This window comes from Cornus florida, unplaced genomic scaffold, assembly GCF_030987335.1.
Source record: "Cornus florida cultivar Cherokee Brave unplaced genomic scaffold, ASM3098733v1 CherokeeBrave_3.0.0_Hap2_Chr05, whole genome shotgun sequence".
NCBI classification, from domain to species: Eukaryota; Viridiplantae; Streptophyta; class Magnoliopsida; order Cornales; family Cornaceae; genus Cornus; species Cornus florida.
The window spans coordinates 48,507,862-48,522,733 of record NW_026775575.1 but is presented as its reverse complement, the minus strand read 5'-3'; the positions used below and the strand labels follow the sequence as shown (position 1 = coordinate 48,522,733).

Below are 14,872 nucleotides of genomic sequence, written 5' to 3'. Positions count from 1 at the left end.
ATGGCTTGTGATGCTAGACTGGCTATGCCAGTAATAATTGATAGTTGTCCTGAATTATTAGATGGGGTGGACTCCTTGGTGGATGTAGGTGGTGGCGATGGAACAGTTTTGAGTATGTTAGTCAAGGCCTTTCATTGGGTTTATGGCATTAACTTTGATCTTCCTTATGTTGTGTCTGCTGCACCTAATTGTATTGGTGTTAAACACATTGGAAGTGACATGTTTGAAAGCCTGCCAAAGGCCGATGCTGCTTTCCTCATGGTTAGTATTCTATAACTTAAAATTGTAGAGACTGCTTAATTTAATTATCTAAAAACAGTTGTAAAGAACTCAAGAAACACAAATCTATTTTTAGATAACTATAAAAGACAATTCTAAAAAAAAAAAAAGAAAAAAATAGTTTAAAAAGTCTTTTTTTAGCTGAGTTTCAAAAATGGTCAACCAAACAGATTCTTTTATACTATGTTTGGTGTGCATAAATGGAATAAAATGCAAGTGGGAATAAAATGAGAATGAGAATGGAATGAAATGGTCATTCTCATTCTATTGTTTGGTTATAAATATGAAATGTGTAGGAATGGTATGATAATAACCATTCTAGTGTTTGGTTGGACTAATTTAAAATTTAGAATGGAATAAATTTCTAATTGAATTATCCAAAATATCCCTCTTAGTAACAAATAAATTAAATTATCAAAATGACATTCTCTAATAATTTTTAAAAAATAAATGGTGGAAGTGGCGGGGGTGGATGGTGGAAAGCGGTAGTGGTGTAGGTGGTGGTGTTAGAAGGCGGCAGCGGATGGTGGAAGGTGGCAGTGGCGTTGGTGGAAGGTGGTGGTAGTAGTGTGGGGTTGTAGTGGAAAGAGATAGTGGTGTGACTATAGTGGTGGTGGAAGGCAGTGGAAGTGTCGGTGGTGGTGGTGGTGGAGGAAGGCGGTGGTGGAAGGCGGCGGCAGTGGTGGAAGATGGTGGCGATGGCGGTGGCGGTGGCGGTGGTGGAAGGTGGTGGTGGTGGTAGTGATGGAAGGTGGTGGAAGGCGTTGGCGGTGGCGGAAGGTGGTGGTGAAAGGTGGTTGTGGTGGAAGATGATGGTGGTGGTGTAAGGCGGTGGCGGTGGTGGTGAAAGGCAGTGGTGGTGGCGGTAGTGGTGGTGAAAGGTGGTGTGGTGGTTGCCGTTGCGTTGCACCAAAAGTTTGCAAAAAGATGAACTAAGAGTGTGAGTGTGCAATGTGACCAAGTTTTAAATTTATAAAAGCCACTACTACCTCTAACTAAAAATATAGTTAGGATGATTAGGAATCGTCCTAAGAGATTGGTGGGTCATATTACTATGGAAACAAAATTAGGGTTAGTAGGTCGAGTGATCAAAATATGGTTGGTTTGGTTGATTAAACTACAATTAAGACTAAACAAGCTCAATATAAAACAAGTAATAAAAGGATAGAGAAAACAAGAGAGAGAGGTCTAGGGGCTTAGAGGTCACCATTAAGCATCACCTTTCTATACACTCAATTCATAATTAATGAGGGGGAAAACATATGTTGCAACAATAGTGAGTGTGTGTGGTTGTTTTAATAAGTATGGAAGACCAATTAAGTATATATTGTCTAAACAACACAATGAATAGCACGATATATCAAACTAAGTCATTAATCCTTCCTTTAAGCTCATAATCCAAACACATTACATGATTAGAGAAATATACTACTTGCATTCATAAGTATGGAACATCAAACAACAAGCATGGATTGTCCTCCCATTTAACAACTAAGGTAATTACACTACATCTAAGTTAATGACATGAAAATTAAACTAATTAAACTAAAAGATAGGTACAATCCATTAAGAAATGAGTATAAACCATCAAATAAATTACAAGAGCATTTTATTAAGCACTATGTCTTAACAATCTCTAGATCTATATCATCAACAGGCATAAACATGCATCAACAACACAAGAGCTAGAGATAAACACATGAACATCTATTCTAGCATACATAGACATATGGATAGAATGAAATGATCAATTGGAAGAATTAAACCACACAAATCATTGAATAAACAAGGTCTATGTATATAAAAATATCAAAACATGTATTATAACATAAATCCCTTCAAAAATACATAAATCAAGGTAAAGAAGGCATGCTTAGGGTTAACTCCAGCCCCAAAAGGATGTCTAGCCACTTATGGATGGTGTCTTCCATCCTTCAAGGGCTATCTCCATGGTAGAAATGCTCTTCTTCTTGAGGTAGATGGAAGACTTCCCAAGAATGTGTCTCTAGCATCCTCTTCTCTTTTCTTCCTTTATAAGAATGATATCAAAATTGTATCTAAAAAAACCTCTATGTAAAAGTGGCTCATAATCCTTATATAGGTAGCTCAAATGTCTCACCCAATGGTCTAGGCTCGTACACAAGGGCTCCTCCAATGATTGCACCATGAGACAACTTTTAATGAGCTAGAATCTATTTTTTTTTAGACTTGAAGAGGTTCAATCGATCGAACTGTGGTGAGATCTATCAAACTTTGGCTGGATCAATCCTCCCATTGCAGCGCCTTTTTGGATAAAGACAATTCTGAAATATTTTAAAGATATTTTGGGAAAGAGACAAAAGTGGTGGGTGGGGTGGTACAACAGGATAAGATGGAATCTTTTTGATCGATCTGATAAATGTTGGATCGATTGAACACTGTGGGATCTTTGGATAAGGACAAAAGAGCTTGGATCCATTTTGGAGTGCAGAGATCGATCTATGTCAGATCGATCGAAGAAATTCTGTGAACGATTGAACTTTGCTGAACTTCTACCACTTACTTCATTTTGCTTCCACTTTACTTCTTTCTTTCATTCATCTCAAGATTGCTTCAATTATGCTCTTATTTGGCTGAATTAGCTTATTTTGGGGATAAGTGCTTGAAAACGGAAATAACATGGAATCAATCCAAAGCGGGAAGATAAGATAGATAAATGTCCTAAAATATCTAAGCTTAACGGGTTTAAATACGCACTTTTCAGCGCTCATCATGGTGGCAGTGGTGAAAGGTGATGGCGGTGGTGGGGGTGGAAGGTGTTGAAAGGCAATGGTAATGGTAGTGGTAGCGGTGGTGAAAGCTGGCGGTGGTGGTTGCGGTAAACGGTGGTGGTAGCGGTGGTGAAAGCTGGCGGTGGTGGTTGTGGCAAACGGTGGCTGTAAAGGAGGTGAAAGGTGGTGGTAGTGGAAAGTGGTGGTGGTGATAGAAGGCGATGGTAGTGGTAGTGTTGGTGGGGAGTAAGGCGGAGATGGTTGTGGTGGAAGGTAATAGTGGTTTTTGAACTTGGAACATGAGGGTTTTTTGGGAAATTAATTTTTTTTTTAAAAAAAAATTACTTGGGAATGGAATGACCATTCCATATGTTTTAGTTGTGGAATGGATTTTCATTCCTAAGAATGGATTTTCATCATCCGAGTTAAGAAGTATTTTGTTTTCCTCTTCGGACTCACTTCCCTTATCTTATTGAAGGTTGTTAGGTATATCAGGAACATCTTCCCTAACACCATGATTTTTCATGCTAAGCTTCATATCATAGGCTCGAGTAATAAGCTCTTCAAATGTGTGAGGCTTAACCCCTTGTAGGATGTAAAGAAGCTCCCAGCGAATTCCTTGCATACATGTTTCAACTACAAAAATTTCAGACAAATGATCTTTGTAATTTAGACTAAGAGCTCGCCAATGATTTATATAGTCTTCCACAAGCTCATTCTTTATTTGTTTGGTGTTAGTAAGATCTAAAATGCTCATTATTCTGCGAGTACTGTAAAAGCGGTTGAGAAATTCTCGCTCCATTTGCTCCCAACTGTCAATACTCCCAACTTTGAGGTATGTGTACCAATCAAATGCATTCCCTTTAAGGGAACGAACGAATTGTTTGACAAGGAGATCTCTATCTATACCAGTATTGCTACAAGTTTGCACGAAGTGTGTGACATGTTGCTTGGGATTGCTTTTTCCATTAAATTGTTAAAGCTTTGGAGGTTAATACTTGATTGACATTTTTAAGTTGTCAATTCTTTCTGTATAAGGCTTTGAGTACATGCAAGCACTTTGAGGGATGCCATTGTATTGTTCTCTTATACAATTCACTATCACATCTTGAAGTTGTTGGACAGAAAGTGAAGTGACAAAGGCAGCTTCAATTTCTTGGTTGGCAAACATAACATTTTGATCGTGAATTGGAGTGAAATCTAAAGGAGGAATCCAGCCTTTGCTTAAATTAGCAATGTCGTCATGTAACAATGTCATCATGCAATTTTTACTTTTCTATCAACAAGGCAATTTTTAGATCTTGTTCATTAGGAGTTAGTTGTAATCTTTCAATTACATAGGCCATACTCTTCAATTGTTCTTCATACGAGGTAGTATTGGTTATCATGACTGATACGGTGACTAGGTTAGAGAAGGTCTTTGGCTTTGGGTGGACTAGCCTTGAGTTTGAACTTGTGACTGGAGCAACTTTTGAGGTTATAGAAACCTTCTTCCTTGCCCCCAGTGACGCAAAGACAATATAAGTTTAAGTCATCGTTTTGATAGATTTGGCCGAATCGACTCTCATTACATCGTGATGTTTTTCGGTAGGAATGGATGTTTTGACCATGCTCCCCATCATTGAACTTGTAGAGATGTTTGTACCACTTAACGAAGTTGCAACCTTCTTGCTACCTTTTGTGATGGTATTGATGTTGTCCGTCACGACTGCGATGTCCTTGGGGGTATTCTTGCTTTTCGTCGAAATCTTGTCGAAAGCCATAAATTCTAACGATGAGAATTTGTTAAAGATTTGATGTAGGAGAAAGAGATGAGAGGTAAAGGATGTCCCATCGGGCGTGCCAGAAATTTGTACACACAAATTTCATATTTGCAAATTAAAGAAACAAAATATGGAGCAAATAATAATTTATTAATATATGAAAATTGAGTAAAATCATCTGAAGTATTCTTTACAAAAGAAAGAAAATATCCTCGGATTCATTCTCGTTTGTTAGTTGGATCCAAAGGCTGGTGGAGCTTGATATTGAATCAGGTTGTTGACAATCTTCTTCAAGTATTTATAGTTGAGGAAGATCGCTGATGATTTTTGATCGAGGGCTGACGAAGCTTGGTAAAAAATAATATTGTTTGATGATTCTTTAAAGTTGTTGAATCACGAAGAAGATCCGACACGATTTTGGATGTGGTCTTTAGAGAATTTGTAAATTTGAGGAAGAACGGCACGACTTTGGATGTGCTTGTTGTTCTTTGCCTTCAAAGACTTTGTTGAATTTGAGGAAGAATGGCACGGCTTTGGTTATGCTTGTTATTCTCTGTCTTCAGAGAATTTATTGAATTCTTGCAAATTTTCGTATTTACAAATTTCGAATTTGCAAATTAAAGAAACGAAATATGAGGCAAATAATAATTTATTAATTTATGAAAATTGAGTACAATCAGTATTCTTTACAAAAGAAAGAAATTAAATATCCTCTGATTTGATCTCCTTTGTTGGTTGGATCTAAGGACTGGTGGAGCTTAATATTGAATCGATTTGTTAACAATCTTCTTCAATTTGTACTTGAGGAAGATCGCCGATGATTTCTGATCGAGGGCTGACGAAGCTTGATCTTGAACGGTGTTGTTTAGTGATTCTTCAAACTTGTTGAATCACGGAGAAAAGAACGGCACGATTTTGATGTGCTTGTTGTTCTTTATTGAATTTGAGGAAAAACGTCACAACTTTGGATACACTTGTTGTTCTTTGTTGAATTTGAGGAAAAAGGCATGACTTTGGATGTGTTAGTTGTTCTTTTTCTTTAAGGATTGGGTGTTGGAGATGAATGTCGGCAAATCTTCTGTATTTTACTCTGAACTTCTGACTCTTTGAATTTCTACCCCCTCCTCCTTCCTCCATGCCTCTATTTATAGGCTTCTTGGCCGGATTAATAGGATGATGACATGTGTTCTTTCTTGATAAGGACATAATCCGGACCGGTTATATTGTGATAATTACCAGTAAAATAATTATTCCCAATATATTTTATTAAGAATAATTATATTTTTATTTAATCACCTGTGATGGGCTAATTAAATAATTTAAGTTGACCAAATTTGAGCGAATTAAATAATTTAATTAAACATGATGCCCATATTTGATAGGCCAATTTTTTAAGACAAAAGCCAATGAAATTTTAGTGTCTACAACATGTCCAAATCCTGCCCAAAACAAATTCTTTTATGATGCAATTGCTAGTGATGCTAGACTGGCTATGCCAGCAATAATTGATAGTTGTCCTGAATTATTAGATGGGGTGGACTCCTTGGTGGATGTAGGTGGGTGGTGATGGAACAGCTCTGAGCATGTTGGTAAAGGCCTCATGGCATTAACTTTGATCTTCCTCACGTTGTGTCTGCTACACCTAATTGTATTGGTGTTAAAACACATTGGAGGTGACATGTTTGAAAGCGTGCCAAAGGCCGATGCTGCTTTCCTCAAGGTTTTGAGACTACTTCGTTTAAGTATCTAAAAACAATTCTAAAGAACTCAAGAAACACAAATCTGTTTCAGATAACTATAAAACACAATTCTTAAAATAAAAATAAAAACAGTTTAAAAAGTCTTTTTTTAGCTGAGTTTTCAAAAAGGGACAACCAAATAGATTCTTTTATAGTTTTCTAATTTTCAGTTTTCAGAAAATACGTTCAAAACTCTTGCAAGAAAACTAACCAAAGCAGGCTCTAAATCACTTTTAACTAATCAGGCTAGCTTTACTTTTCACTGTATATATCAATATTTTTTAACCAACCCATGCATCTTAAATTAAATTGTTACTCTCCAAAGGTGTTTTTCTAGGGAAAATCTGAGTCATGTTTATTTTCTTTTGTTCAATAAACTATGCATCTTTTGAATTGTAGTGGGTTCTGCATGATTGGGGAGATGAAGAGTGTATTCGTATCCTGAGAAAGTGTCGAGAAGCTATTCCAAATGACAAAGGGAAGGTGATTATTGTAGAAGCTGTGATTGAAGAAGATGAAGGAGATAAGCTCAAGCATGTGAGTGTACTGATGCTGGACATGGCGATAATGGCTTTTACAGACAAGGGGAAACAGAGGACTCTGAAGGAGTGGGCATATGTGCTTGGCGAAGGTCGACACAATGTGAAACGCATTCAAGCTGTTCAGTCCATTATCCTTTAATTTATATAGTTTACAATAGCATTGTCCCTGTTTGGTTTTAGTTATTTGACATGCATTTCTTTTAAGTCTGTATTGAGAGTTAGGGGATCATTGTTTAATAAGATAATCAAAGTTTAGTTGTCAAGTGTGAGAAATGAAATTGCAAAATGAGGTTTGAATTTTCCCTTAAACCTAGTATTTCGTGATTAAGACTGGATAACATGTACTAGAAGTTGTATGTCAGAAATATATTCCTTTGAGAATATGAGTTTGTTTGGAAGATGTTATTCCACATGTATTACAAACCTTCAACTTTATTAAGCTTTGTTCAGTTATATTATATACAAACTATATTAAGCAATATCCTTCAAGAAGATCGACCATCATATGCTTTTTTTAAGATGTATTTTTTTCATTCAACATGAATCCGAGTCTTTAATTAACTTGAACACAGTAGGATCGTCTTTAATTAAGATAAAATTAACATTAATCTGAAGTTAGAATCTCATTATATTTTCGTTTGCTTTTCTTTCCTCTTATTTTCCTTCCTAAAACTATGGACAGGCAGGCCAACTGAGGAGAAGATGTGGAGTGGAACCAAGATCCAACTATCTAGCTGTCTATTTGTCCCACATCACCTAAATGATAAATATGATGTCAGAAGGCAGCATTATAAAACAAGGGAAGCCCATGAGTCCAATCCATCTTTGTGCTTGAGACAATGACGCAGCTAGTGAGGTGCTAACCGAGGCGCGTCAATTGCTGGTTGAAAACTATTTCCAAACCCCCTCCTTGGCTTGGGTTTGGCTCAAGCCATCGAGAATTTTTGGAAGGGCTCCCTCTAACCCAGGGTAAAGCCTTACAAAATTTAGTTCTAATAAATTTTTATATAATCTTATATATATATATTTTGTTTTGAATGAAATGATTATAAATTATTACTATAACAGTTTCAAATTGTACTTTTGTTTGGAACTAGTATTATTCCAAGAAACCACTGATTATACATATATATGTAAATTGGACACAATTTCGAGACCATTAGTCAGATGTTGAAGGTTTTAGTCACAGTTGTTGAAGTTTAGACCCCAGTAGAATCAAACTATTTGCCAACCATGGCCATAATCAATCTTTGGGGCTGAGTCAGATAAGGATTATATGGATGTGGAGTCTTGGACTGTATATTGGCCGGTGTCGTTCCAAGAAGCCATGGAATGTGTCAGCTGCAATCTGTATGATACTGCTCTCTCTCTCTCTCTCTATATATATATATATATATAAATATATATTTGTTCATTCCCTTCAATCTATATAATAAAAGCTAAGTCTGGTGTCCATCTCATCTTTGATTTACGAACTAGTTTGAGAAGAACCAACTCGGTGAAGTTGGGAACATTTGCGTTTTTGTAATTTTATACAAGCAAAAAAAAGGTTGTTCCCACATCGGGCAAGTGGTGAGAGTAGCCTCTGACAAAACTAGTATATAACAAAGAGTCGTCTATGGTGTAAATTTCACGCAACCACGCGGTGAGCACAAAGAAGCTTAAGCCCATTTTTGAAGGGGTCCATCCTATTAGGGCTGGTCTCCATAACTCAAAGTTAAAATGTGTTGGTCTATGAAAGGAATTGCATTGAATAAAAAGCCTAAAATTCTCCAGGCAGAGGAAAAACTTGATATACAAGGGGCGAGGTGAGCCCTTTAGTCTCGAGGCTCAACTATTTCTCTGTACGTATCTCTTAAATGACACAACAAAATTCACATCAGATTAAATTTGTAACTATATTGATCAATTCACACAGATAATTAAGCCTGAGTTCATGCTAGATTAAACTAGGAGGACTAGGTTACAATAGTGTACAATTCATAGCTAGCTAGGTCAAAGTAGGCAATGGAACCCAAACGAAATTATCCCATGGAAAGAAATGGCATACTGGGGAGCTCCCCGGCTCAATTCCAAGCACGCGAAAGGACACATGATTACGGCTCCATTGAGAGGTATCCATGGGACCAACAATCACAGCTTCCACTCTATCTCCATTTTCACCTAGTGAAACCTGAAACACCTTATTTTCACTCATAAGGATAAGGCATGGTATGACATGCCACCATCTTAGGAGCTGAGATCTCTTGAGGTACCTTCAAGACAGTATAGTTTTGTAGAAGAGTACTTTTTGTCCTTTTGAGGTAGGTAGTTGATACAACTTTGAATTGAGTCTCCAATCCAAAAAAGCGACGAGTAAAATCAAGCATGGACTCTAAGGAGGTAGCACACTACTTGATCTCTCCTTTGATGGGTTCAAATATCTCACATTGTATAAGTGTGTCTTCCATGGCTTTGGCTTGAGGAGATCCTCGAGAGAAGGAGAAGACTTGAAGAAGTTTGGGGAGTTGTTTCAGTGAGAAAGGAATAGAATCAGCTTCTTCTCTGGGCAATATGTGAGGAGAAGAGGACAAGTCTCTATTGGGAAAGAAGATGGGCATTATTTTGCCTACCTTTAGATCCTCCAAAATGAAGAACACCTTCAATGAAGGATTAATGTGATCCACGTGGGATGATGGATGAGCATGGACATGCTCTTTATGTATCCCTTGATGAGCATGATCACCATTATGTTTATGATCACGAACTACTTGTGAAGCATGTACTACTTTGTGAACATAGTTATCAGCGTTGGCATCACCATCCATGTTATGGAGTCGTAAGACATTAGTCCCATCGGCGATGCCATCATCCGTGGGATATTTCGAAGCCTGCCCATCACGCATCCGATGTTCTGTCATCATCTCTCTGGCTCCACTTCCATGAGTACACTGCAAAATAGTCGGTAGCATCTAAACCTTAGAATCAGTTAATTTAGCATGATTGAACCAATGAAGTTTCGAAACAAAAAAATTAGTTTTTCTTTACAAGGTTGATGGCAAAACCAAAATACGAAATGCAAAATCTTGCTCAAAAATCTGCATATATAATTTAAGATGGTTCCATTTTATAATAAGGATTGTAGCATTTCTAAATTTTCATTGAAATTCAATACCAGCCCCTCCAATTTCGACCAAACAATAGTAACTACGTACTAGTTGCCAACTTACAACTATAGCAATAAATATCATCATTTCCATAAATTTCAATGAGGTGTCAGATGAATTAAGTACTAATAGATATTAGAGATTGCCATCAGAAACAATAGATGAAGGAAAATGCTCCAAGATGCAAATTTAAGACCCATCTTCTTCTTCTTGCGACTCCATTCAGTTTCTCTTTTCCTCCTTATATAGATACAGAACAAAAAGCCTTCTTCAAAGAAATAAAATTATTTTCCCGTGTTGTTCTACAGGTGTAAAAAGCAGGGAAATATTTGACAATCCAAGGAATTAAATAATAATAATAATACAAGATAAAAATTCTATTTTGCCAAAAAATAAATACTAACATCTCAATGTTGCACCTATTACTTAGGAGGTACCAATAAATTCAAGGCGAGCCAGGATTGCAAAGTAAGGGAGGCTAAAAATAATTAAACTCATGATTGCTTAGTTTGTCATCCATGCTCTAAATACAAAATTCTCATATATCAGTTATTCAATTAAACCTAATAATTTACAACCTTCTAACATATTTACACTTCAAAACTCTAATGTATTTTCACAGTCAAGAATCCACTGAAATCTGCTTCATATAAGTATTAAAATAAACACCTACAAGAATGCAAGATATATATGTTCTTTATCAATAAATTCACATTAGAAAGAAAGACCTATGTGCTCCACCCCCAACTAGTTATTAATTAATTATATATTAAATTACCCAATTTAACAAGAAATCATTAAGTCATCAACAAAGCCCCCCCCCCCCCCCCCCCTTTTTTTTTTTTAACAAAAATAAAAATCAATATTTTACTGGATTAACAATAATAATTCATGATATCCATCCACCTATGCCTTAGTGCCTTACACACGAAGAGTTTAGGTCTTCCACCATAGACTAACATTGTGTTTGATTTACGTACTGAGCTGGGCCTGTTATGTTTTATTACGGTTTATTTTGTAATTGGGCCTATCCATGGTTCGTAGGCTTGCTCATATTTAAGGCTTGGCTTTTGTAAATTTTATAATTCTTTTAATTTATAGAAATACTATGGACTAGGTTGGGCTAATAGGAAGAGGAAGAGTAGTATATGAACTTATAGAAACAATATTACTAAATATTTTTTTTCAATTGGACCTAGGCTATAGCCCAGGTTAGCCCACCATGCCATTCAATTCTAACTTTTTCGGAAGGTTTATTTATTTATGAATTGAGTACATGTTAACTCACCATTCTCAATTTGTCTTTCATTGTTCTAGTCATCATCCTTGGATGGGAAAATACTTGTTGGAGTAAAAAAGTTTCTTAGCAACTAACCTCTTAGTTCCAATTAATTGGAGCTTGTGTGAGAAGTTCCAATTGCTTGTTTACTTCTCTATCATAGTCTCTCACACCCTTTTCTTCTTCTTCCAGACTTATATTCACTACTAATCAATTTCTCAATTTCCTAAACTTTTATAAATTTTGTAATATAAATATCCGGCACAATTTTGCCTCAAATCTCAAATTGTATTGGTTCCCTGGTGAATCCTTCAAACAAACAAGATTTTCTTGCTCTTATTATTTCTCAGGATAAGGATCCCAGACTAACAAGATTACAACAATAATATCATAAAAGTACATTTAGCCCAATGGTATAACCTCCTTAACTTTCAAAAGGAGGGGTTAGGTTCGAGCCTAACGAAGGAAAGGAGAGGCTCGAGACCAACGTAGGCAAAACGTGTGTGAGTACTTACCAAACTAAAAAAAATAAATAAATAAAATAAATAAATAAATAAAACATGCCATGTTTCAACTAAATTCCAAATTTGCATTAGAAGTTTTCAAATCTAGAAATCTTATTCTATTGTGGGTCCACTAGAATGCATCTAAGGCCATTTGCACCAGTCTCTCCGGATTTTGGCTCTTTAAAAATGCCACTTCAGCTTTTCCAAGAGCCACACTAGCAATTCCAAGAGCCTCGTCAGCAGTTTTCGCTCTCGAAACATGCACTCCATCAAACTCTCTGAATTTTCGCTCTTCAAAAAAAAAAAAAAATTAAATTAATTTATTATTATTATTTTTTAACTTTTCCTAAATGACTATATTTCTAACGGCTATATTCCTAACGGTTATATTTTTCATCTTTTATAATGAATACCTATTTGCTCATCCGAAAATCATCACTACATTCATCTCTTTCCATTGTAACAAAATATCATTATATATATCCCATCTTTTTCAATTTTGAAATTCCAATGGCTTCATCATCATAAGTTTTTCCTTTGGTAGACTCTAATTCTTCATCTTCCTTGTCATCCTCTTCGGAAGATGACTCTATTGCCGCGTTGATTCAACATGATCAAGACGAATTTTATGAGATTATGAATTGAATGAGGCCAGAGATAGTTGAACAAGTATTTCAAGTCTGTAATAAGAAACAGTACATTCATTGTGACCGAGAGGGAAGCCACTATTAGCTAATGAAAGACTACTTTGACAAGAATTACACATATCCACTAGAGTACTTTCACAGGCGATTCAGGATGCGACGAGAACTTTTTCTTCGTATCCTTAATGATGTTAAAGCTTATGATGACTACTTTGTCTAAAAAAAGGATGCGACTAGCCGTCCGGGGTTGTTTTCTATACAGAAGATGACAACTGCTGTTCGTATACTCGCATATGATTGTGCAGTCGATCACTATGATGAGTACATTAAAATCGGTGAGAGCACTGCCATTAAATGTTTGAAGGAATTTTGTAATGCTATTGTTGCTGTGTGTACAGAGGAGTATATGCACCCACCCAACGAAGCCGATATAGCACGGCTGCTCGAAGAAGGAGAGCAGAGAGGATTTCCGGATATGCTTGGTTCTATCGAACTAGGAGTGGAAGAATTGCCCAGTGGAGTGGCACGGCACACATAGGGGACGCTCTGACAAGAATACTCTAATATTAGAAATAGTTGCCTCACAAGATTTGTGGATCTGGCATGCATTCTTTGGAATGTCGGGTTCACACAATGATATAAATGTGTTAGATCATTCCCCGGTATTGAAAGGTATAGTCAATAACCAATTACCTCTGGTTAATTATGTAGTGAATGGACATCACTATAGAATGGTGTATTACCTGTCTGATGGTATATACCCTAAGTTGGTAACTTTGATGCAGACTATCTCGCACCCAATCACTGGAAAAGAAAAATTGTTTGCTCAGCGACAAGAGGCATGCAGGAAAGATGTGGAATGGACTTTTGAGATATTGTAGATCAAGTGGGCAATAACGTAAGGACCAGTGCGTTACTAGGAGAAAGATGACTTGCGCCTCATAATGAAAACGTGCATCATCCTTCAAAAAATGATCATTGAAGACGAGTGTCACGCAAATGTTAAAAGATGGACTCTGCCATCGGAGGATGCAATCCCGATTCCCACTTTAAGTCAATGCCCATTGGTTTTAGTGGCACACATATTCTTTCACTAACTTCAGATTCGCAACAGAGAGACAAATATGCGATTGAGGAATGATTTGATGGAAAATTTGTGGAGTCGTTATGGTGATGAAAATGTTTAATTTATGTTGCATTTTGTTTGCTTTTAATATGTTATGACATTTCGTGTACTAGAATTTTTATTATGTAATGGTTTTTTAAGATTAAAAATAATGAAATGGAATAAGAAAATAAGAATTACAAAATCTGGGAATAAGTAGATGAATTTGTAATTTTAATTAATTTTTTTTTTAAAAAAAAATTATACTTTTTTTTAAAAAAAAATTATAGCCGTTAAAGCACTATTTGTGCCAGCTAAACAGTGCCTTAATGGCTAAATGCATTGTTTGTGGTATACATTTAAAATTTAAAGCAAAAAAAGAAAAATAAAAAACAAATTTTAAGGGAAAAAAAATTAAAGGTTTTTTAATTTATTTTTGGCCCAAATAAATTTTTTTTGGACAAACAGTGTCTAAACAATATATTTTTTATTTAATAAATTTTATTTATTTATTTATTTTTTTAAAAAAAGAGCTCAAAATAACCTATTTTTAGGTTTTTTTTTTTTTTTTTAAAAAAAAAAAAAATTCTATCAAATAGTGCCTTAAGCCACTATTCAAGCCCGTTTGAGAAAAAAATAAAAAAGGCAACCACAAAACGGTGCCGTTTTGCTAAAGAAAAATAAAAAAATTAAAAAAAATAATGATTACGGGCCGGCTAGTGGTATTCCACGAGCCGGACCGTGAGGCAAAGTGGGTCTTGCGGATTTAATCTAGCCCGCTGCGTGGCCAAAGGGCCAATCTCTCGCGGAAAGTGAGCTTTAGCTAGCCTGCTGCACATGCTCTATGGTTGGCAGTCATTCCGTTAGCCATTTCAGTCCACAACTATTGAATAGACAAATTATTGAGTATTCCAAGAGTATTCAATAATATAAGAAATGACGAGCGCTAGTGAACACTCACTGTTGTACTCTGTTGTCCGTAATACTCCTCATAAGAAAATGAGGGTATTAGACGATTGGCACTTGGTGGTCTAATCCAGTTCTGATCATTCTAAAAAGTAAAGTAGACCTATCGCAACAAGTGTCCTTGTTTCTACTAGCATGCTTCATAAGAAAAAT

General features: G+C 36.1%; 1 protein-coding gene, 1 non-coding gene and 1 pseudogene across 2 annotated transcripts; 2 read left to right on the top strand and 1 right to left on the bottom strand.

The window, feature by feature from the left end:
• On the top strand, positions 1–7,212 carry LOC132309250 (acetylserotonin O-methyltransferase-like). The gene is made up of 2 exons (XM_059807571.1): positions 1–261; positions 6,931–7,212. Exons 1-2 carry the CDS (start codon positions 1–3, stop codon positions 7,210–7,212), a joined length of 543 nt encoding a protein of 180 aa, XP_059663554.1.
• A 682-nt stretch (positions 7,213–7,894) lies between these two features.
• LOC132310547 (U4 spliceosomal RNA) lies at positions 7,895–8,050 on the top strand. Its single transcript, XR_009482617.1, has one exon. It is a non-coding gene; the product is annotated as a U4 spliceosomal RNA (small nuclear RNA).
• Positions 8,051–9,063: 1,013 nt separating this feature from the next.
• On the bottom strand, positions 9,064–10,024 carry LOC132309249 (BURP domain-containing protein BNM2A-like; annotated as a pseudogene).
• Positions 10,025–14,872: the final 4,848 nt, after the last annotated feature.